Source organism: Pelecanus crispus, chromosome 1 (assembly GCF_030463565.1).
Source record: "Pelecanus crispus isolate bPelCri1 chromosome 1, bPelCri1.pri, whole genome shotgun sequence".
Classification (NCBI taxonomy): Eukaryota; Metazoa; Chordata; class Aves; order Pelecaniformes; family Pelecanidae; genus Pelecanus; species Pelecanus crispus.
In genome coordinates, this window is record NC_134643.1 from 180,209,814 (window position 1) to 180,233,100 (window position 23,287).

Here is a 23,287-nt window from a genome sequence, read left to right on the forward strand (position 1 = left end):
AACAGGCGTACATCACTGAGAATAAAACAGTAAAGCAGCCCTGCCATATACGGACATGCTAGTGCTCTGATCATGTCAAGGAAAAATCATTTAGATGAAATGCACTGCTTAAGTTAAAGAGTTTCTGAAGGGAAATTGCTTGTATATTGTTGGTTTTGATATAGTATGTTCCTTCTCACCAGGGCTGCTGTGACGTGCCGCATGTTATAGTGTAAGCATCAACACAGTCCATGATTGAGTACAAGAGAAGTGGACACCCGAGTCTGGATTAGGGCCATTTTAAGTTTGCTGTTTATGAAGCAGACTTTCTGTTGTGAGGAAGGTTGTCTAATCTTTAGCTTGAGACTGCAAGAGATCAGGAACAGCAGTAGTGAATCGTGATACACATAGGGGTTCATCCTCGCAGATGTGTTTAGAGATTCCGCAATGCAAGACCGAGAAAAATAATTTACAGTGCAGCTTAACCACTAATTATTTGGTTAAAGCAGGTAGCTGGGTTAGCTCAGTTGGTTAGAGCATGGTGCTAATAACACCAAGTTCACAGGTTCAATCCCTGCTCACTGCGGGGGGTTGGGCTCGATGATCTCTCAAGGTACCTTCCAACCCAAAGCATTCTATGATTCTATGATTCTATATACGACGAGTGTCTCCGTGCGTGTATACTGTGCGTTGTGTGCATACATGTGTTATACAGTGACTGTTTCAATAGTTCTATTTCTTCATCAAACTATTACAACAAGCCTAATCAATTGTGGCTAATTCCTGAAGGTATTTAGGCACCAAAAACCTATTGGCGTAGTAGTTTTTTTTCCTCCTCAAGCCAGCTGCAAATCACATGGTATTGATGTAATGGGATGCTAATTATCGCATGACTTATCATCTTTATTTTAAAGTATATTTAGTAACAAAGAGACCAGGGAAAAAAAATCATTTTTTTTCTAAAAATTGGCGTTCAGCATCTTTTTGTAGATAAAAAGATTTAAAGAAAAAGTAAAAGTTAGTATATGTGGGGGAGAGACTTATGCAGCCTTAATCTTAGCAGAATTAGAAATAAGTATGTAGTAACCAGATATCTAGGAACACTTTAAGTGGATGGCTTCTTAGCTAGATGAATAGCATCAAGTGATGTTTTAAGCTACATGAAGGACTAGCTGCTCCCTACTGACCATAGGGAAACATGCTGGGTTCTGTGCTCTGGCTTCCTTTAGTCCCAGAGGAATGTCACTTTTTCACTTGTTTGTTTTGCTGGACTGATCTTATTTTTGTCAGGTTTGAACTGAAAACAGGCTGTGGCTTCCTAATGAGGTACCTCAAAAAAATAAATACAACCTCTGTTTGACCTTATGAACAGATTTCTTCCAGCCTATGCTGCACTAACCTCTTCTGTTGTTGTTTTTTCTGAACCAAAAAGCCCTTCTTACAGTGCCAAAAGTGTGTGTTTTTAAAGCTATTAAGAAACTTCCAAGTTATGCTTTGCTCTTGTTTTATTGTGAGGGTCAGTGAAGAGATGCTTCAGGCAGAGTATTCATTGGTAATGAGCTTAAAAGGGGTAATGTACTTAAAGGGCACTCTATGTCTAGAAAATAAACCTTACCAGGATAAAGTAGGCTAAATAAATACTGCTGAGACTGACAAAACTTGCCCTGTAGTTGCAAGCATACAAAGAGGAGCTCTGCCTATAGTTTTCCTAAAACCTAGACTACTTTTCCCCTGATAAAGTACTGAAAGCAACTTACTTCAGCAGCTGGAAGTGTCCAACCACATACATCACCCATGTTTCATGGGAGTTAGGAGTGGAAGGTAGTCAAAGGTATTGCGGCTCTATCGCCTCTTCCTGTGAAACCAGATGACTGTTAACAATTTCGGCAAGGATCTGCTAACGCTAATTTCTAGCAAATTTACCTCAGGGTTATCTGCATTGTAATTGAAAAGGCTTGTTTGTATTTGGCGCTGTTTAGCTGTATTTGCAGCCAGAGAGGTTTTTTTCCCAGTTTTAGCGCTTTCATTACTTTTGCCGAGGTGGAATTAATTTGTATGAAATGTCTAGATATGGAGTAAAATCTGTTTAGATCATAGTGCGTCAGATGCATCCGTTAGCTGCAGTGCAAGCACAGTACTGAAGCCTGGAGCTTTTTGAACTCGGCTGTTTAAGCCAACTCAGCTCCAATGCCTCAAATGGATCAAGAAATACTCGGTTGCTTCAGACAACAGAGCTGTAGGTTTAAAACTCCTGGGAGCAAGGGGAGGAGAAGATACGGTTTTGCCAGCTAAAGACGTCACTGCTTGTAAAATCCAATGCTTGCCTTAAGTCAAATGTGTCACGTGCCTGAACTGTCCTGTGTTCACCTGCACAGCTGTTGCCATCTTTGCTTAACCTTCAGAAAAGGAGGAAAAAGACCAGATTAAATCACTCGCCTTTTTTCTTGCAGGGAGCCAACAGAATGCGAGGCCGCCTGGGAAGCGTGGACAGCTTTGAGCGCTGCAACAGCCTTGCTTCTGACAAAGTACGTAAGGAGCTTAGTTAAAATTGGCACATTGTCATGCAGGGGTGTTAATGACGTGTAAATATGGCATTCTGCTTCGATTTGAAGGAAGTAGCACAAAGCACATCAATTTACGAAACTCAAGTAAGAGTTTCCACTGCGAGGTGGAGGGTGTAAGAAAGCTGGCATATATCTTGACTTGAAGCTTCGGCTTTAACCTATGGTTTGATTGCCAGTCCGTTTTTTTCCTACACTTCCCTTGCTTTTACAAAAAGCAGGGAATTTCTGGTCAGCTTCTGCCTTGTTTCACTGAAGTAATTAAAAAATGTCATAACTTAACAAAAGGAAATGCTCTGGAGGTGAAGAATCCTTTCTGTAAGTAATAGTTGTTTTAGGAAGTAAGAATTTTTGACCTAAAACCAGCTGTTGGGGATGCTGTGTGGGGGCAAGTGGGCGGAACTCTGTTCACTTTCTTTTTATTTCCTGTTTTTAATGTTTTACATCACGTGAGGATTGGTTGTTGGTTTTCCCAGGAGGTGAAGATTCTGTTATGGTTTTACTGCTACAGTAAAACATAAACTGGCTGTGTAATAACAGTCTCTCTTCCAGGATATCGCTATGACGGTACAGGAAGTATGCTCGTGATATGTCGAGGACACTAGCTAAAAGCAGTTTCCCTAGTCTTTTCAATTCCCGTGTTTTCCCGAAAGAGCCAGAGGTCTGGTAGCTGGAATGCCGATCCCTGTGAGAGGATGCCCGGAGTAATTAGTACATTGTTTGCGTTGCATATACATTTTTATTCCTCCCTCCTCTTTTTTTTTTTTTTTTTTTAATTTTTTTTTTTATTTTGAAGAAGGACGCTGATGGTTTGGAGTAAATTGTCAAAGGATGTCTGGTTTTGGTGATAATTAGCATACAATAGGCCATGACCAAGAAGGGGGAGAGGCTTTGGTGCCCTGATGCGACGCATGACCCGTGGGGTTAGGCGAGAGCTCTCGTAGGGCGCAGAGCGGCAGGCCTCACTCCGCCAGCACTTCCTTTCAGGACGCTTCGCCGGGCGATTCCCCGCCAGCAACTCCTCCGGCGTCCCCCGTGTCCTCGGCCTGGCAGCCGTTTCCCGAGGAAGACTCGGACTCCCCTCAGCTAAGGAGGCGCGCACACACCTTCAGCCACCCCCCCTCCAGCGCCCGGCGGAGGATAACCTTCCAGAACGGGAGGTCCCAGAGCGTCCGGTCCCCGCTGCTGCGGCAGAGCTGCGTCGAGGCGCCAAGGTGAGTCAGGGCGTGCCGTGCCACGCGCCTGCTGTCTCCCGCAATTTCGGTACCCGAGCCTCACCTGTGTTCCTTCTTACGGAAGCTGTTTCTGCACTGCTCTGGGTTTTATTTATTTATTATTTATTTTCAGCCTGTCTTCTCCACCTTGGAGTAGTTTGGTGCTTTGCAGTAACTCACTAATCCTGGAATTAGTGATTCAGGGGAAGCGTCAACCCAGCAAATTGATCATCGGGCTGGGTGCTGGCGCCGATCTGTTTATTTATTTGTCACTTCTGAGCTGAGCCTTTTTGGCGGGGTCGGTAGTCAGGCCCTTTGGAGAAGAGGTCCTCACCGCTTTTAACTGCAGAGACGATAGCCTGACAGTTTTATGCCAGGATGAAATAGGCACTGACAGCTTCAAGTGTCAGTCGCGGTGTTAGCCAAGCTCCCAGAGAGTATGTCCAGAATTAAAACTGGTGAGGAGTCTCACAAAAGGACTTGGATTAAACATCTCCACTGAACTGTGAGGCATGAAATTTCCCTGTTTGCCTTTTTCCAGAGCTTCCCTCTGTAACTTCTTTCCCCTTCCTTTTTGGAGACTCTCCAGCTCTTAACATGTGGAATACTGTTCCTTCAGGAGTTCCTTCACTCGGTCAGAAGAGGTCCCCACAGTTCATTGTGGGCCTCTTTGGTTCTACTTTCTTTCTCCGCCTCCCTCCTGGCTCTCTGCAGTAAGTGACTGTGCAAACTCCAAAACCTGTACAAGATTCAGGCCCAGATGAGCTGATTTTTCTTCTGGTGGAGGATCACTTTCTCCAAACTACTCATCTATTTCAATGCCTGGCTGCAATTACACTTTTTGTGGGCTCTTTCTAAAAATGGCTTTAAATAATAATTTCTCACCCATTTGATATCTAGATTAAAATATCAGTGTGAACGCTGCACCAACTTGTAAAGAAAGGCAAAAAAGTTTATTCTGTTTAAGAGAATGGAAGGGGTGAAGGGTAAAATACTAGCCTTGAAATAGCTTTGTTACATTGTGTTTTTGAAGAGATAAATAGTGTGTTTTTTACTGAGATAAACTTCCCCCCCCCCCCCCGCCCCCCCACTGACCATGTTGTATGCAAACAGGAAACCCTAACAGTTCAAACTGAAGACTTGCTGACTTCACTTCTTGGTAATAACTTTTAAGAAGTCACTGATTAAGTGGCATCATCAGCAGATTTTCAGTCAAAACAGTTTGTAACAACTTGGTTCTAGGCTGGGATTTTTTCTTCTCTCCTTTGCTATTGAGGATTAATCAAAAATGTTAAGTAAATATTTCTTTAACTGAATTCATTTTTATGTCCCCCCAACACTTGTTACTATTTATTAAGTAATGTTTAACTGTGTAGTAGGACTATCTTTCTTGATTTAAACACTTAACAAAAATTTATCCAAAAATAGTGCATTTTAATCTCTACTTTCTAATGTGTTCTAGCAATACATGTTATTTACAAGAGCAAGAGAAAACTGAAAGGAAGAAACAAGGTGGTTCATGTTATTGGAAGCAGGTTTCTAAGGATATTTTCTGAATGTTTCAGAGGTTCTTTTTCTGAATGTGCTTTGAGAATAAATAAGGCTAAAGAAATAAGGTGGTTTGCCTGTTCGGCAGTGTCATTGAAATGTTTTTTGAAAGAAATCAGTTATCAGCAAGATCAATGTCATCAGGGAAGCTGCCCAGTAGCATACTTGGTACATCGTATTTTCTGCTAAACAAAGTTACTGTAAGCCAAGATGAGGTACTTGGCCAATATCTTTGATCTGGATGTTTTGTTGTTGTTTCCGAATCCATGCTGACCCATCTGCTATGTTCTCTTGTTGCCTGCACAGCCCTATTGTTGGGGTTCGACGCGCTCTCAGTGAGAGTGAATCTGCGTCTCCTCGGCTCCCCTCCTCTGTCTCTGCCCCTTCTTTCCTGAAAAGCTTTTACCAGGGCTCAGGAAGGTTGCTCCAGCATTCAGAAAGTGACCTCTCCAAGAGGTGAGAGCGTTGTCTCCTGCCTGGGTCTTCAGTGCCACCAGCATAACAACAGAATTCCTAGTGCAATGCAGCACATGGGATCTCTCCCATTCTGCCTTGTGCTTCTGCATTTCTAACAGACTTCCTAAGCACTTGATGGAAGTGGGCGAACAGGCTTTTGGCCAAAAAAGCCTGTTAAAAATAGAGGCTTGTCTGCTGACATCTAGTAGCTGTGACCTATTTCTGTTGTAGTGTTGCAAATCTGTTGCATTGGTTTGTCACTTAAAATGCAATGGTTTTTAGGAGTGTCACGCCAATTTAACGCTTCCTCTGCTGAATGCAAACCAGCATGTGTTGCTGTGATTGTTGGCATGTGAAAATAAGAAAAGAGTAATGTGGAGAGTACAGTACTAACGTGGGATGCCTGTGCATGAGGAGGGGGGAACACCAAGTTAGCTGGGTGATGCTAGCTGTGAGATGTTTAGAGAAAATAGAAAAATAACTTCCAATTGAAGAGGAGTGGGGAAGAAGCGAAGATACAAGAAGGGCTTTCTGACATCAGTGTAAAAGATTGAGTATCTGAATGGAAGTAATTTTTCTTTTTACTGAAAGAATGGGCCCTCCTTTAGGAGGGTGCTTGAGGAAACTGTATATGGGTTATTTTTCTGAAGTAGGCCTGTAGTGAATAAGGTGGAGCCATAGTTTTGAACTTCATGATGTTTTTTTGCCAGTTGCTGGCCTTTTAATTTCTCTTCTGTCAATGACAGCTCCTTTTTCCTTCTTCAGTCTGTCCTTGTTCACTGAACTATACTTGTGTTTCTGGTACTCTTCATCTCTGAGTGTGGCTCTCCCCTAGTAATTCCCAACAGAAGAAAACTGTGGAGTTGCAGAAGGTGCTTTTGTGACTGTTTCTCCCTGGAAAAATAACAATAGATTGCATTCTTACCAAAAACAAGTGTTGATGAGATCTGGATTCTGGCTGTGTTAGGACTCTAATACATGGGGATTTTGGTTGTATGAGATGGGTGTGGAAGTTTTTAGGGGTACCTAAGGAAATTCTCTTCACCTTGTGGAGTGCAGTTGCATTAAACATAGATTAGTTTGTCATCTCCATTTTAGGGTAGACTGTAAGAAATTACGTAGCTATACAAACTAAGATGAGAGGCAGTTGACCTAAAGGTGGCTTTAAGGTACAGTTTGGGTTAGTCATCTGTAATAATATATAGGTTAGAATAAATACAAAGTATGTATCATCTCCTTAAGCACACTGTATCCTACCTTGATTTCACTGATATTTGAAATGTCTCTGGCCTCTAATCTGTAATTGGTGTACAGCATGCAGCCAAAAACTGTAATATAGACACAATTACAAAACACCTAGTGGGAAATTTCTACAGTTTAGGTCCTCCCAGCAGAATAAACTTCTGTATAAATGGAATAAGGTGAGCCATCCTTACAGGAGGGTGACTACATAGCCTTAGTGGCAAGACCCTGCTGCAGTCCCACAGCTTTTAAGTAGTAAACATTAAAATGTCTAGATTCACTTTCTAATAGAGGGTTAATGTACACTAATCATTACTTAATTTTAGGAGGTCTTTCCAAAACCAGCCTTAGAAATATTTCACAGTTTTGAAGAGGGAGTCACTTTAAGGTGGCTCCACCTTTCTACCCAAGCACAAATGAATAAGGAATAAGCAGTGTATGTTTTTGAAATTTGAGAGGAGAGACTGACATCTCATCCCATATAGAAGTAGGCTTTTAGATTGCCTGCTCTAAACCTTGTGTCCAGTAACAGTTACTTTATAAATGAATCGGATGCCTAGGTTTTCCATTCCTTACTACCCTGCAGTAGTACTAGATGAAATAGCAGGTGAATTGTTAAAGTTGAAATTAAACTGGTGAGTGCACAGCAGGGTGTGCAGACAAATGGCAAAAAAAATAACCTGTCTCTTACAGACTACCTCTTATTTAAGTTCCAGTCCAACTTTGTTTCTGCATTCCCTTCAGTTAGCAGAGTTGGTCCAAGCTGAACCAATGCCTGGGTCAGTTTGTACAGGCAGCTGGATCCCATTAAACCTAGCTTTCTGGATATGGGGAATGTAGGTATTGAGTATTGTATTAAGATTCAACTTTAATACCAGCTGGTTCCAAACTGAAATGTCTGAAAAACTGCTCTTTCTGGATTTGGTTATGCACCCTAGTCAAGATACTGTGCTTCATTATAATGGAGTTTGAACTGTAAGGTGGGGAGATCTTCAAATTAGGAGTCACTCCCAGAAGACCACCCTGTTTCTACTTAGGTTTCATAGTATACGGGTTTCTGATACCATTTAATCTTGAATTTGTGTGAAAACTCTTGTGAAAATGGGATATCATTAGCTATAGATCTTACAGAGCCAGTTTCAGTCGGAATTGATTTTAGAAAGATGTTTGATTTGTAGTGCTTAAATAGGCCTATGCAAACAGCATCAAGTTGGAGTCAGCTGGGGAGCTGTGTGTTAAAAAGCAACTCTGCTTATTATATATGTGTCTTTAAGTATTGGCCACTATATAGAAGATCATTCTGATCCATGTTTACATTGTACTTGGCATGTGGTCACAAACTCAGAAACTGATTCTAGAGTATTGGACGTACAGGGTGCAGTGGCTCTCACATGATTGTGTAGGCATCTTCATCTTAACTAATCAATGGAGAGAAGATGGTGTTTCTATGGCACAGTTGCTCTCATTCCAATGTGATTGTCTATAATATTCTGACATTTACAGAGCTGATCCTGCCTACTTATCTACCTTCCTTCCTAAACACTAATACAGCCAGTTGTGCCTGTCACTGGGAACATCTTCATTTAGAAAGTGAGTCATACCCTGAAAGTGTCTTGACCTTCATTAAAAAGGAAGCCTTAGTTGATTTGCTAGGATTTAAATGGCTGTGTTGAAGACACCTAAAGCCAGAAGAAAAAAAATTATTCTCCAGATAAGTTTACTGTGGTGAAAGACATATCTTATATCATATGGAGAGGTTCATCTTGAGTGAACTCAACAGGCAAGTGCAGGTCAACCAGTGGATCAGGCCCAGCCAGCATGGGCTCATGAAAGGCAGGTCCTGCTTGACCAACCTGACCTCCTTTTATGACCTGGTGACCCACCTGGTAGATGATGCAAAGGCTGTGGATGTCATTTACCTGGACTTTAGCAAAGCTTTTGACACCGTCTCCCACAATATTCTCCTTGGGAAGCTGGCAGCTCATGGCTTGCACGGGCGTAGTCTTCGCTGGGTAAAAAACTGGTTAGGTGGCCGAGCCCGGAGAGTAGTTGTAAATGGAGTTAAGTCCAGTTGGCAGCCGGTCATGAGCGGTGTTCCCCAGGGCTCAGTTTTGGGGCCATCCTTGTTTAATATCTTTATCGATGATCTGGATGAGGGGATTGAGTGCACCCTCAGTAAGTTTGCAGATGACACCAAGTTGGGCAGGAGTGTCGATCTGCTGGAGGGTAGGATGGCCCTGCAGAGGGACCTGGACAGGCTGGACCGATGGGCCGAGGCCAACTGTATGAGGTTCAACAAGGCCAAGTGCCGGGTCCTGCACTTTGGGCACAACAACCCCCTGTAATGCTACAGGCTTGGGGAAGAGTGACTGGAAAGGTGCCTGGCTGAAAAGGACCTGGGGGTGTTGGTCGACAGCCGGCTGAACATGAGCCAGCAGTGTGCCCAGGTGGCCAAGAAGGCCAACAGCATCCTGGTCTGTATCAGGAACAGTGTGGCCAGCAGGAGCAGGGAGGTGATTGTCCCCCTGTACTCGGCGCTGGTGAGGCCGCACCTGGAATACTGTGTCCAGTTTTGGGCCCCTCACTACAAGAAAGACATTGAGGTGCTGGAGCGTGTTCAGAGAAGGGCAACAAGGCTGCTGAAGGGTCTGGAGCACAGGCCTTATGAGGAGCGGCTGAGGGAACTGGGGTTGTTTAGCCTAGAGAAGAGGAGGCTGAGGGGAGACCTTATGGCTCTCTACAACTCCCTGAAAGGAGGTTGTAGTGAGGTGGGTGTTGGTCTCTTCTCCCAGGTAGTTAGCGATGGGACGAGAGGAAATGGGCTCAAGCTGCGCCAGGGGAGGTTTAGGTTGGATATTAGGAAAAATTTCTTCACGGAAAGGGTGGTCAAGCTTTGGAACAGGCTGCCCAGAGAGGTGGTGGAGTCACCATCCCTGGAAGTGTTCAAAAAATGGGTAGATGTGGCACTTTGGGACATGGTTTAGTCTAGTCTACCCTTGATTGGTTTAGTGTGGATTTGGTAGTGTAGGTTAATGGTTGGACTGGATGATCTTAAAGGTCTTTTCCAACCTAAACGATTCTATGATCTTTTTTCCTAATGTTTGTGGGGAGGCTGAGTTTTTTGGGCTTAATTCTAATGATCACTACTGTGATGCTTTATGTGGAAGAGAGAAAACACCGATATGTTTTCTGCTCTAAGAAATGAACAGTATAGTTAAGTTGAGCATCAACACAATATTAATAGGTGCCTTTGGAATGTTTTTACTGCATTGTCAATTCATTTGTCTAGAGAGAAGTCTAGGGTAGAAATGGTCCGCATAATCTTGACTTTTGACAAGTGTGTTGTGCAGTGTTTAATATTGAACACAAGCACACATGAGGTAAACAGGAATTTGAGAGCATAATCTGTTTTCAAACTTTCATTTCTGTAACTTCTGGAATTTCTGCTTTTATTCAACAGCTACTCCTGAAAGCTAAGCTATTGGAAGAATCTGTTTGGTTTTTTAATATAAAAGTAAAAGCAGCATTTTTAAAAATGGCACGACCTTCAGCATAGGTTTGACTAGCCCACACTGTCTCTGTTCATTGCATTGTTATGCAAGGATACTTTAAGCTGATTTACTGCCATTTGAATTTGAATAGATTGCTTTTTTAAAACAGCTTCATTTCTCATGAAGACAGTAAAATACTTGAGAGTGCTTTTTAAACAAAATAGCAGAATGTAATCAGAATAAAAATATATTACAGGAGTGAGAACCAACAGAGAGGTGTAAACTGATCGGAACTAGTTTTCCTTCCTCCTGGAGGGGAGGAATACTTCATTTATTAGGTTTACATATAGGCTTCTGCCAGCTAAAGTCCTGGGAGCTGAAATATCAGCTGTCTTTCTGTACTTGATCTGGGAGATCTTGTACCATGTCAGCCTCCAAACTGCAGAGTAAGTCGAGTTGATTCCATTGCTACTTAGAGCAATCAAGAGAAGTTGAAAGCAAACTGGGGAAAAATGCAAACGTTGGCATGAGCAGCAACAGTATTTATTCTTGAGTCAGTTGGCTTGCATGGACTCAAGTGCAAATTCAGATAAGTACTGTGTAAAGAGTTCACAAGAAATGGGGTAGCTGTGTGGCTTTTTGACTGTCAGTCTTTGGGAGCATGTTAAAGAACAGTTTTGGGAAGAGATTTGGGTAATTGAAACCAAGCAATAGCATGTTTGTAATCTGAGCAAGTTTTTTGAGTTTCTTCTTTCCGCCCCCCCAGCTGTCTTATCTTCATACTATGCATTATCTGATAGAATAGTGAATGGAATGATGCTTTGGTGAAACTGAGTTGCAGTTACCTGAGAGAAAAAGTTTAGATGATCAGTTCTCTGTACTCTTGAGTACTTGCATTATCACTTGTTACAGCTTAAGGATGAAAGTACAGACTGAAATATTTGAGGCATTATACTGAATTTATAGCTTTTCACTTTTTATTGCATACAAGCTGATGAATGCATTTTGGTTTCTGTGTTGGGTCAGGAGCATAGGCTAAATAGCTGGAGAATAATTGGAGAAATGGAGAACCATTATTCAAACTGAACTATGATGCATTTGTCTTGAATAGAGTATTACATAGTTATCGTTTTCTAGAGCTGAATGGGAGGTATGTTAAGTGATGAAAACAGGAACAGTAAATAAAATAAATCGGAAATACTCCATTTGTGGAATTTCTCTGTTGAACTGTTTGGCTTCGCCCTTTCATATGTCTGTTTTACCAAGCTGAAACACTCTGATGTAGAAGCTGTACCATAATCTAGCCATCATTTTCTCAAAATAAATAAATAAAAGTAAAGTTAAAAAAAAAAAATTCAATTCTTGCAATCATCTCCTAGGTTGCAGTTCAGTTCTTACATATCTCTTTTGTAGTTTGCTAAGATTTTATATACTGCCATCTCTTAATTTGCAGCGCATTGACTCTGGTGCATTTCATCTTGCTCAGTTGTTGGTAGGTTGCAGCAGGACAGGAACCTGTGGAAAGTAGTTGTGGGGTTTTTTTTTCTTCTTGGTGGCTATGTCACTGTATAACCCAAGAAATATTCATCCTCTGCCTTGCCCCAGTGTCTAGGCTCTGTAATCCATAGCTTATAGAGCGGTTAGAAATTTCTTGAGTTTGAGGTAGCAACTTTTTCTTAAAGTCGAAAAAACATCATTAAAAACTGGCTGTTAAAATCCACGGCTACCTTAAAACTTGAAGTAATCTTGCAAATATGACCAAGAGCAAAGCCAGCCAGTTAAGTTTAGGTGTGAGAGATGGTAAAGTCTAGGGAATAACTATTGTGCAACTCCTGTTTCAAGGTGGGGAATATGTAATTGAGTTAACTCATCTGTTTTTTGCACCAACCTGCTGAACCATTTCATCACAGGATAGGAGACACGACTGTTTGACTTCTTCCTGCTTTTACTAGGTGGGGTATTGTTTCACACCTTCAGACCCGATGTTAAGCTAGGACTTGTCTGTTTGTCTTGAAATGAGGAAACTTTCTTTTCTCCCTTTGTAGCCTCCCTTTCCTAAATCTTGGTGTTTTCACAGGTGCCTTTGCTTTCCATTGAATATGGCAAGGTGTGTGCATGACACTCAAAAGTTTTCCTCTAATCGCTCATCAGACAGCTCTTTGAAAAAGGAGGTGATTAATGTTAGTTGCTTAAAATGCCAGGGTAGTTTTGGAAAGGAGGGTTTAACAACAGAAATACAGATCCCCAGAACTGTATGATTTGCACACTTCACGAGGTTGCATGTGTGACTAATATGTCCCACTGTAAACTCTGCAGTTCAAATGATGGAAACACCTTTGTTTCATACCCTAAAATAGCTGTTCTTTTACTCTGACTTTCCTGTAAATTTTACTCTCCTGTAAATTGAACACTATTCCTAGGACTGTCTGCACGTATAGGGGCACAGTAGCTGAATGTAGATTTTTGTACTATAGCAGTAGGAAGGAAGTTTTCATTCCCTTGTTATGTAGCTTCTGTTTAGTAAGCCCTGGAATGACTCAGTTTTTGTGTTCTAACATGTGATATGTAAGACTTAAAATAGCAAGAAGTAGTTTCGTCACAGTTATTTATAGAAACATGAGTTACGAAGATTAATATATCCAAACTCAATACCTTATTTCCAAGAGCTGTTGGACTGAAAAACCTTTGGGAAACAGTACCTTTAGATTCAAAATTACTTTTGTAGTCTATGTTTAGCTAGCACAAGCAGTGGTTACCCCATCACCAAAGACTGTGTAAGAGTTAGTCAGAGAAGATTGTCACAGGGTTTTCTGTTGCTGTTTTGGTTAGTGCAACATGGGGTTTTACTGACACCACCTACTAATAGTACAACGCATAGGGAACTGAGGCACTGTAGAAACTAAATTAGGAGTAAAGAATAATTCAGACTATCTTATCCAGGGCTCCCAGCCCATAGCGCTGTTCTTAGAGGAGAGCAGGGGTGGTGCCTAATGCTGGGTGGGTGAAGTTGAAGACGTGGTTATTCCTCTGCCAGGATATGGAAGCAGGGTCTGATACCTGTATATGATGGTAAGTCCAGTTTGCTCACTGAGGCTTACAGATGTCAGGGAGCTGTTGTAGATCACTAGTGTAGGGACAGCTTTGATCACCAAAAAAGCCAATTCTAGCTTGGTGGATTATCATTCAGCACAGAGTATTTGGTATGAAAAGTGCTGATTGAGATGGTGTAGCTGGTAGACTGGTGTACCTGAAACTTCAATAAGATGTAGTCTGCCTCCCGTGCAGATTTCTTCTTTTGTGCAAGCCAAATGTGGGGAGACCAACTGCAGCTGACAAACTGCGATCATCTGCAGCTGACTTACCGCTACAAACATAGTGAACACTTAACCTGCTGGGCTTTCCTTTTATCTAGTTCTTTTTAGGGACTTCGTACAGTAGCATGGAAATTCTTCACAGATGCAGGTTTGAGTGTAGCTACTGATGTGTTTTCCCTGTGACGAAGATGAAGCTGCAGACACAGCTCCCTCTATTTAACGCTGTCTTCCCAAGAAGCCTGTAGTTGTGTGTCATGCTGTTGACGTTGCATGGAAGGATTTGTGGCAGATAATCAAGGTACCCATTGCTATATGAGATCTGTGCGCATACTTTACTGCCACAAATGCAAAATGCTGAAATACTTCTGAAAGTGGCTCAAGTACTTCTGAAAGCTAAATGTCCTTGCCTCTGGCAATAGTCAGTAGAGAGGTCTGCTTGGTGTCTTCTTAAAAAGACCTCCCAGCAAAGCTTCCCTGTATCCTCTCCTTGTCTCTTCCAGCAACAGAACCTAATATTAAAATTACTGTGTAAATATATTTCTACGTGGCAACTGGGGAGGAGATCAGCTCCTTTCAGGTCATTGTGGTAGGAACTGAGCCTGCCCTCTGTTTGCAAAAGCTCTGTTCCTTCAGCTGGAGATGCTGTGTAAGTGAAGTGTTCATTTCTTGAAGCACAGGAAACAGGCTGCATAAGAAAGCCAGAACATTGTCTCCAATTAAATATTCACCTGTGAGCTCATCATGCCATTTAAAATGGCACTAAATGGAGTGTTGTGCTCTGCTAAAGCAATATCTGTGCTTTTAGGGGTATTAAATCAGATCGCCCCGTAAGACTGATGTATGGCAAAGCAAAACCCATTGCTGTCTATTTTAGAGGCTAAATATTACTACATTTTTCTCTTAGCTTTTCAGAAAGTTTAGCTTTTATTCTGAGCTTCCAGCTGAGCGCTTTATGAATGCTGTGAATTCTTCCTGGTGGTATATAGTGCAAACTTCACAGCACTGTGTTACAAGGAAACAACTGGGCACTTCTGTATTCAAGGTGAAGCTCACACACAGCATGCTTTGCCTTCTAAAGCTTTCCAGCAAATGCTCCTGCAGGTTTGGTTGTATGTTAGACGGACTTAATAAAGATTCCCCCCCTGCCCCCAAGATGACTGACTTTGATCACCCCATCTGCTTTTTCTTTCCTTCAGTGATGGGGAGGGAAAGAAAAGAACATCGACCGTCTGCAGCAGTGAATCTCTAAATGCTGTGGGGGCCACGCTCACACCTCGCCGCATCTCCTGGCGGCGGAGAATATTCCTGCAGGTAGCTTCACCTATGAATAAATCTCCTTCCAAGATGCAGCATCCAGGTCTGTGTGTGCTTTTAAAGAAAATAAACAAGCAGTTGTTACTGAATAATTATTACTGTAGTGAACTGCAATATGTGAAAATATGAAAGGGAGAAGCAAGTCAGCTTGATACAATATTCTTACTAGAACCTGACTAGAGAACAGATGTGCTCAGCTGGCTTTAGGTCTTTGTTGCTTTGAACAGAGGATTCTGTAATCAAAATCAAATGAATGGCAATCTGCTGTGGCTGCACTGGTAGCACGGAAATGAAGAACTGCCACTTGCTGACAGAGATATCCTCTTTAACAGTTAGCAAATGTTTACCCTAGCCTGCTTACATAATAGCAGTGTTTGCAGAAAATGGTAAATTTTCTGCTTTGTCCTTGTACTGCACATAGTACCTGTTGAGTGTCTTAAGAATTATTATAGCTTTAGGTCATTTAAGGTAGAAACATGAAATATCTGAAATCTTGCTATGTTGATATAGTCCCATTGGCAGAATTCACAACCATAGGTGAATGACAAACTCTGTATTTAGTGACCATAACGTGCTATAGCACTGCCTATAATGCAGCTTAGCAGATGGAAAAAGTTGCTTTTAGTATAGAGCCTGTGGTAAATCACAGCTGTTAACAAGCTCAGCTGTGAAGGATACTTTATGGATAAATGCCTTTTTGTAACTCCAGGAGGAGGTAGCAGGGGAAAGGGTTGAAATACTGGGTGACCCTTTGTTTAGCTTTATTTCATTTAAATATAACTTTAAATAAAACAGTTTATTTAAAAATAATTCTCTGCTGTTGAACTGCATTTTCTCTGTCTTTGGAATCAAGCACCTGACTGCTGAATGTGGAAGACAGCTATTTTTGTTCAGCTGTTACTTAGATTTTTCATGACATGTCAAACAATCTGAGTTTCCTATAATAGCTTTCTGATTCTTTGCAGATGGTCATGACGGAAATGAACTGTTGCCATTATCCCCTCTTGCTCCACCCTTGGAGGAGGACCCTCTTGTTCTAGTATTGCAAAATGAGGATGGTCCAGATAAAACTGGAGAGAGGAAAAACTCAGAAGAACTACAAAGTCTGTGGAGAAAAGCCATCCATCAGCAAATTCTGTTACTTCGAATGGAAAAAGAAAACCAGAAGCTGGAAGGTTAGCTATTTAAAAAATACCCATAAAAACTATTACAAATTCTGCTGCCTGAAGCTGAAAACTGTACTGGTGTTGGGCCCCTCAAACAGAGGTGTGGTTCTGTAACTTATTGGTTAACAGTGCTAGAAAGAAATGTGTTCACCCAGTCCTGTCTCACAGTCTACCAGGTTGTCTGTCCACCTGCCAACTTTTAATGAGTTACCCTAGTTAAAGAAGAAAGTGATAACTTTTCCTTTTTTAGTGCATGTTAGACAAAGGTCGCTACAGTCTGTATTCTAGCTAAGTCTAGGAATTCTCATGTGAAGTGGAGTCAGGAGAACGGATGCTGTGTGAACACTTAGGTATGGTAAACCTTACCCTCTGTATCTTGTTTCAGTCCTTTGCAGCACGTGACATTTCTGTCCACGCTTTCTGTCCTTCATTAACAACAGCACAGTGGTAATTTATAAATATTTGAATCCAAATGTGATTTTTGAGCAACTGGCTCTTGAGGTATGTCAAAAAGTTCATTTTTTCAAAAGATGAGCACTGTACACTGAAAATTGAGTGCTGTTACTGAGGGATCTGAAGTTGACCATGCTGACTTGTCAGCTGCCTGAGCTTGTGGCTAAGGTATTTTATTATGACTGGTCAATATTCACACAAATGAAAGACAGGATGCAATGTCTATCCTAGCATATAGAAATTCTTCAGTGTAATAGACTAATAGCTTTCGGTGCAAGTTGAAAATGTCAGATGTCCTCTCTGCAATTGCTGCCCTCATCTTCTCCTGTATGGTGTATAACCTCATTATGTGGTGATTTTTGTCAGTTAACTCTCTTTCCTTCTTTAGTGATCCTTACTGAGAAGGCAGGAGGAGGAGAGAAAAATAGCAGGACAGAAGTCTTTCCATGTCCCTACATCTTTGAATGTATTTCCTACACATGTAGCATATTTCTTTGTGCACTTTCTCTACAGTTTGTCTCCATGTTGACACACACTTCTGTGGAAACTCCTAGATTCATAGGGAACATCTACAGAGAAGTCTGTTTTAACTTCAGCCAAAGTCTTTGTTGTTTTAGCAAACGGTCAGTCTGCTGTTATTGGGGGTGGGGAAGCTGGACATCTGCTGTAGTGATTAATTTCATGTTATTCCCTCTGATAGTATGAGCTGCTGAGGGATGAACTCTTTTCTGTACCTTTCCTCCTTGGCTGGAGGTACTGAAAACTTAAATTGGTCCAGTTCCTTAAGACTCAGTTGGAGGTTATTTCCATCCTGTAACTGATATGTAGAAATTAAGTCCTACCTGCCTGATCATTTGTGGTAAAAACAGGAGTGTCAGCAGTGGAGGCTCCAAACTGACACCTATCTGCCAGCCCACACCTTGGTTTGTGCTCCAAAGAGCAAGTCTCCATTCTTGTATGCAGGTTCATAAGTACTGCTAGTGACAATGGTGCTCTGACTAGCTAGAATCTTATTTTCAAAGGATGAAAAGTAAACTGACTTAACACCTATCTCTAGGTTTCCTTCCTATGGGCTGCTGTAACATGGGTCATTTTATGGACAGGACATACTCAGAACTGATACATTCCAAATGAGTGCTGGTTCAGGCAGTGGTTGGCATCCTAGCCTACAATGGAATGTAGATCTCGGGAATGGGAAATGTAGTAACAGAAATGCAGCCATTTCTCTCCTTGAAGCCAGCTTCCTAGCTGTGAATTTATTCAGCTGTATATGACTGGTTTAAGACTGGAATTCCTGTGGAATTTTCAGTGGTTTTCTGTTAATGTTTTGTTGGTTTTTATTTGCAAAATATTAATAGAACCTCTTTTCCTGTTCCTTTTGCTGTCGAGGAGACTTGAATACTATTAGCTCTTTGTTTTACAGAAGGTAAGTTCTGTGAATTGCACAAACATGCTTGCTTCTTTTTTTTTTTTTTTTTTTTTTTTTTTTTCCCCCTGAGCAGGTAAAAGCTACATTTTCCAGTAGATCACCTAGAAATACAAGAACTACAAAAAGTAGCAGGCCACCTAGCAATGATTAGGAAGAATGTTAACAAGGATGGTTGCAAGCAACCAAGTAACCTTGCATAGGAGGTAGGGCAAGTACAATCAACAGGCAAGCTTGCTGGCTTTCAGTAGGGTTAACTGCAGAGCCAAAGTACCATTTGGTGAATGATAACCCATGCACTTAATTCTGGAGTTTGTTGTCATGCTGAAATACATTACTGTTCTCTTAAATCTGTCACATACTGCTTATGAGAATAAGCATTCTCAAATGAAACCATACAGCAATAGGGTAGCTTTTAAAATTGCCCCAACTGGACTGCAAATTCTTGTGGTGAGATCACGTTCCCATTTTTATGGAAGTGTACTGCTCCTTGTATAATAGGTGCTTCTACAAGGCCCCCTGTAGTCTTGAATAGGTATGGTCTCACTGGTGTAACAGCTTTTGGAAATAAATTATCACCTACATTTTTGGAGTGGCCTAGGCAATGATCTTATGGATACATCTAATACTGGCTGTATCCAAAGTGTGCTGATTAGCTGAAGGAACTGATAGTCTTGTTTTGCAGGTTGTATAATAACACAGTGAGAGTTTGTTTTCACCTAGAGATGATGATGGGGAGGGAGGTACATCTGTAAGAGGAAAGAGTCATACACCAGTAGTATGAGAAATTGGAGTGTTTTTCTGCATGCATATTGTATAAATACAATAACCACAGTTAATTTCTCAGTAATGGAAATGAAAGCTGCTTCTCCATGAAATTCCAGAGTAACTCTGCAGCTTTATTTCAGAAATAGTGAGTCCTCTGCAATAAATATCGTGACAGGTAGTCCTATGCAGCAAACCTTTTAAGTATACAGCAACATGAGTTCTGTGCTTCAGCACAGGTGTACCTTTCTGGATATGGTTCATGTTGGTTCACTCTATTTACTTTTAGGCAGCATGATGATGCCAAGTAGCAGTGCTAAGAGCTCTTACGACTCTCTTAAGGGACATATAAAAACTGGGACCAGTGTGACAGATTTCAGTTTAGAAGACTTGCCTAGCTTACTTGCCTAAATCTCTAATATAAACATTCATATATTTGGGACTTTCCACGCTAAAACAATTGTAATGTTCAATATGAACAAGAGCAAAATGATTAAAGATGTGTTTGCAGTTGAAAGAAGCAGCAGATGTGGTAAAGTTGACTGTGTTGAGTGGGTTTTTCTTCTTGCCCCAAGCCTTAAAAACTTTTCATGTACTTCATGAATTATGTTCGTGGCCCAGTAATAGAAGTTAAATTGCTACCTGCAGCATCTTATGACAAAAGACTGGCCCCCATCTCAGCTATTAACTGAGGAATTGTAGAAAGTGTATTTATCCCTAGTTAGATTATCAGATAGATATATCTAATGTGAATGGGGTTTGCGTATTTGATGTCTCTTGTAATTTTCTGATGTTCTGGATTTCCATGTGCTCTCCCTTTGTGTTCTGTGCTCTAGCAAGCAGAGATGAGCTCCAATCAAGAAAAGTCAAACTGGACTATGAGGAAGTTGGTACATGTCAGAAAGATGTCATAAATGTTTGGGATAAGAAGTTACTAAACTGCAGAGCCAAAATCCGATGCGACATGGAAGATATTCATTCCACTTTGAAAGAAGGTATTTATGTAGGATGGCTTTTAACTGTGAAGCCTGAAGATTATTTTGTTGTTGTTGCCTTTTGATATTGAAGGAAATCTGCCTGCAATACACTTTTTCCAGTAGCACAAAATCATGAAAAAAATTGCCTTCTTTTTGCAAATGCACCTACCTCCTGCTGCCAAACAGAAAATAGGTTCTGCTGTGTCTACAGCTTACAATGTCAGCAATGCAGAAACGTGTGTAGTCATACTCCTAAAAGTAGCATCTTGTGCCCATGTATTACTACATCGAAGACTGAACTTGGAGCATCTGCAGCTACACTGTGACCTTCTGGTTTCTGGTCTGTGGCTACCATCCAATTGACTCTGAGTTTCAGATGCTCTGATTTTACTTACTGAGAAAGCAGGACCATAATGTCTAATGCAGACTGTGCCCAAAACCTAGGGGAATCACAACCAAGCTTCAGAGAGTCAGAAGGACCGTATCTTGTGGAGTCTGGGCTATGGTCTTTTAGTATTTTGTTTCCTTGAGTGAAAGGCTGGGGATTTTGGCTTGAAGTAGGTCTTCCTGTGGCCTAACCATAGGCCAGAAGAGCAGCCAGAGGGCTTTGTTAGTATAATGTGGATGTAGAGTCTGATTGCATTGCTGTGCCCTCCTCCATAGAATCTCATGTCTGTATTACAGATGCTGGAAAATAATATTTCAGTGTAATCTGGCTGTGGTACAGAAGGGAAGTTTAAATTGCTACCAGAGAAAATCATGGTAGAAATAAGGCAGTTCCTGTTAGTGACCTGCAGAAGATTGCCAATAAACATCTTTCCTTGCTGCCCTATCTTCAGCTGCTGGACTGCAGTTCAGAATTGGGAACAAGGATATGCTTTTTCTAACTTGTATTGTTGTAAAATAATTATTTGCTTGGAAAGTATTAGCAGAGTTGACAATTTATTTTGACTTTCAAAGGTCGGTTTACAGAGTCAGGGGGTGTATGTGAAAGTCCTAAAATAGTATTTTAATTTACTTTATGCTTTCACAGGTGCTTGGCTGACTTGAGAGAAATGCTGTCTTTCAATATGAGTGGTTCTGTGTCCTTCCTTTGGTCCTTAATGCTTTTAGGTTTGAACTGAGCATTTTGTAATCTTTCTCCAAGCCCATAGACTGACATAAGCAGCCCTTTGGGAAGGGGAAGAGGAAGAGGAGGTGGACCTTCCTGTATTTTACACCTCTGAACTTAGTTCAGCCTTTTTAAACAGGACAGTCTGCATTCTGCATGTAGTCATGCATCTTTTCCTGCTGGAGGCTAACAGTTCAGAGGTGGCAAAACAAGTGATGGCTGTACCTCAGTTGCCCAATGTGCTGCTCAGTGTAATTATAGTAAGTTTGTGATTAATGTTTAGTTAATGGGACTGAACTGTGGCTACTGAGGGAATACACTGCAGAGTGGACAACTCTGAAGCTGGCTGTTCGTAAGGGATCTTCCAGAGTCGTTTGTCCAAGATTATGAGAGGCAAGATTATGACAAAGCAAATTCTTGTGTGGTAGCACTAAAAATAATGCCCCTGCTTAGGCCTCTTGTTTTTTGATTGACCTGCAGGTGTACCAAAAAGTCGTCGGGGAGAAATTTGGCAGTTTTTGGCTGTGCAACATAGAGTTAGACACAGACTGCCAAACAAGCAGCAGCCTCCCGACATCTCTTACAAAGAACTTCTGAAACAACTGACTGCTCAACAGCATGCCATCCTTGTGGATCTAGGTATGTCTGTTTGTAGCTGGGCGATTATTCTGACTTGTTTCATGTGTCTGGGTGAAAACACACCATTCTTAATGGAAGGTGTTGCTGGAGATAGATGCTGCTGTATCAGCACCACTTTTTATGTTGTCAGGATACATTCTGTGTATGCCACTTAGTGTCCTCTAAGCAAATGATTCCTTAGGTTATGCTGTTTGTATTTATGCTCTTCTACATGTCTGAAAAGAGAAATCAAGCAGTTGCTTCTGCAAGTTCTATATGGACGAGAATATGAAATGAGCTCAGTGGATACAGTCTAAAATCAGTGGTAAATTACCTATTGATCTGACTAAAATCAACCTGCATATGAAAGCAAAGAGAAAAGGTTTACGGGAAGACAGAAGTGCAGTTTGTCAGATGAATCTGGGTTTTTTTTAATGAAAATAATTTAATATCAACTACTCTTCTCTCTTTACATCAGGACGGACATTCCCTACACATCCTTACTTTTCTGCCCACCTGGGAGCAGGGCAGTTATCACTCTTTAATCTCCTGAAAGCATACTCTTTGCTGGACAAAGAAGTGGGTTATTGTCAAGGTATAAGCTTTGTAGCTGGAGTGCTGCTTCTACATATGAGTGAGGAACAGGCCTTTGAAATGCTGAAATTCCTCATGTATGACCTTGGCTTCCGTAAACAGTACAGGCCAGACATGATGTCACTACAGGTAAGTCAGTCCTTCTCCTAAAGCAAACCAGAGTTTTAAATGAGTTTTGAGCTCTCAGAGGTTGCTCATGTTCTCCAGGGTCTTATGAAGCTTCTTATGTTGTTTTGGAGGTTGTGAGGTGCATGAAAACGTTATTGTCAAACCCCTCTCCAACTCTGAATTTGCAAACAGAGAAGTTCAGAACTTGCAGACTTTTCCTGTCACACGTCCCCATCATCTCCTGTTTGGAAACTCTGCTTTCTCTGCTATTTTGCTCTTCCTTTTCCTTTCCTCACTTCTCTCTCTTCCTTATGCCAAAAACCCGATATGCATGCATTTGTGTAGATGGAGTTTAAAAATAAATTTGATTTTGTTTTTCTGCAGTCCATGAGCACTTAGATGTAGATTTTTCTCTTGTAACTCCCCAAGTCAAATCAATAGTGACACCCAGTGGCCAGTCAGTGTGCTCCACAGGCATTTGTACTTGGGGCTGCTCTGTCTTGCCTCATCATAGAATCGTTTAGGTTGGAAAAGACCTTTAAGATCATCCAGTCCAACCATTAACCTAACACTACCAAGTCTACCACTAAGCCAATTAAGCACCTTTTTTTTTTTCTCTCATTGTCCTCTACCCCACCACCCTCAACACAGAGAGAAAACAGACGAATTTTTAATCGTTTAGTTTGCTTATGAAACGATGCATGCTCTGCAATATTACTCTTTTAACAGCTAGCTATAGATAATCAAAGCTTCTTAGGAAGGAGACAGAAAATCTTTTAGATCTGTATAAACTTCAGAGTTTAAAGTTTGAAAAATCTTTCACCTTGAGATGCAACTGTCCACTGACTTAAATAACTATATGGTATGAGCCCCCAATATTATAAAGGGATATACCCCTGCAGAGTTAAAGCTTGTAATCCACAGCGGAGAAAGAGAAAAATAAGAGGCAC

At 41.3% G+C, this 23,287-nt stretch overlaps 1 protein-coding gene across 2 annotated transcripts in view; it reads left to right on the forward strand.

Annotated features, from left to right (window-relative positions):
• TBC1D4 (TBC1 domain family member 4) overlaps positions 1-23,287 on the forward strand; it is a 124,314-nt gene that overhangs the window by 89,249 nt on the left and 11,778 nt on the right. The window contains exons 9-17 of one of the 2 annotated variants that reach the window (XM_075708613.1): positions 2,430-2,504; positions 3,528-3,754; positions 5,609-5,758; positions 15,002-15,162; positions 16,085-16,294; positions 18,162-18,164; positions 19,766-19,924; positions 21,498-21,656; positions 22,114-22,358. In XM_075708613.1, coding sequence (XP_075564728.1) covers positions 2,430-2,504; positions 3,528-3,754; positions 5,609-5,758; positions 15,002-15,162; positions 16,085-16,294; positions 18,162-18,164; positions 19,766-19,924; positions 21,498-21,656; positions 22,114-22,358 — 1,389 coding nt within the window. The remainder of the gene's footprint in view (positions 1-2,429; positions 2,505-3,527; positions 3,755-5,608; positions 5,759-15,001; positions 15,163-16,084; positions 16,295-18,161; positions 18,165-19,765; positions 19,925-21,497; positions 21,657-22,113; positions 22,359-23,287) is intronic. The other variant, XM_075708604.1, reaches the window with a different exon arrangement.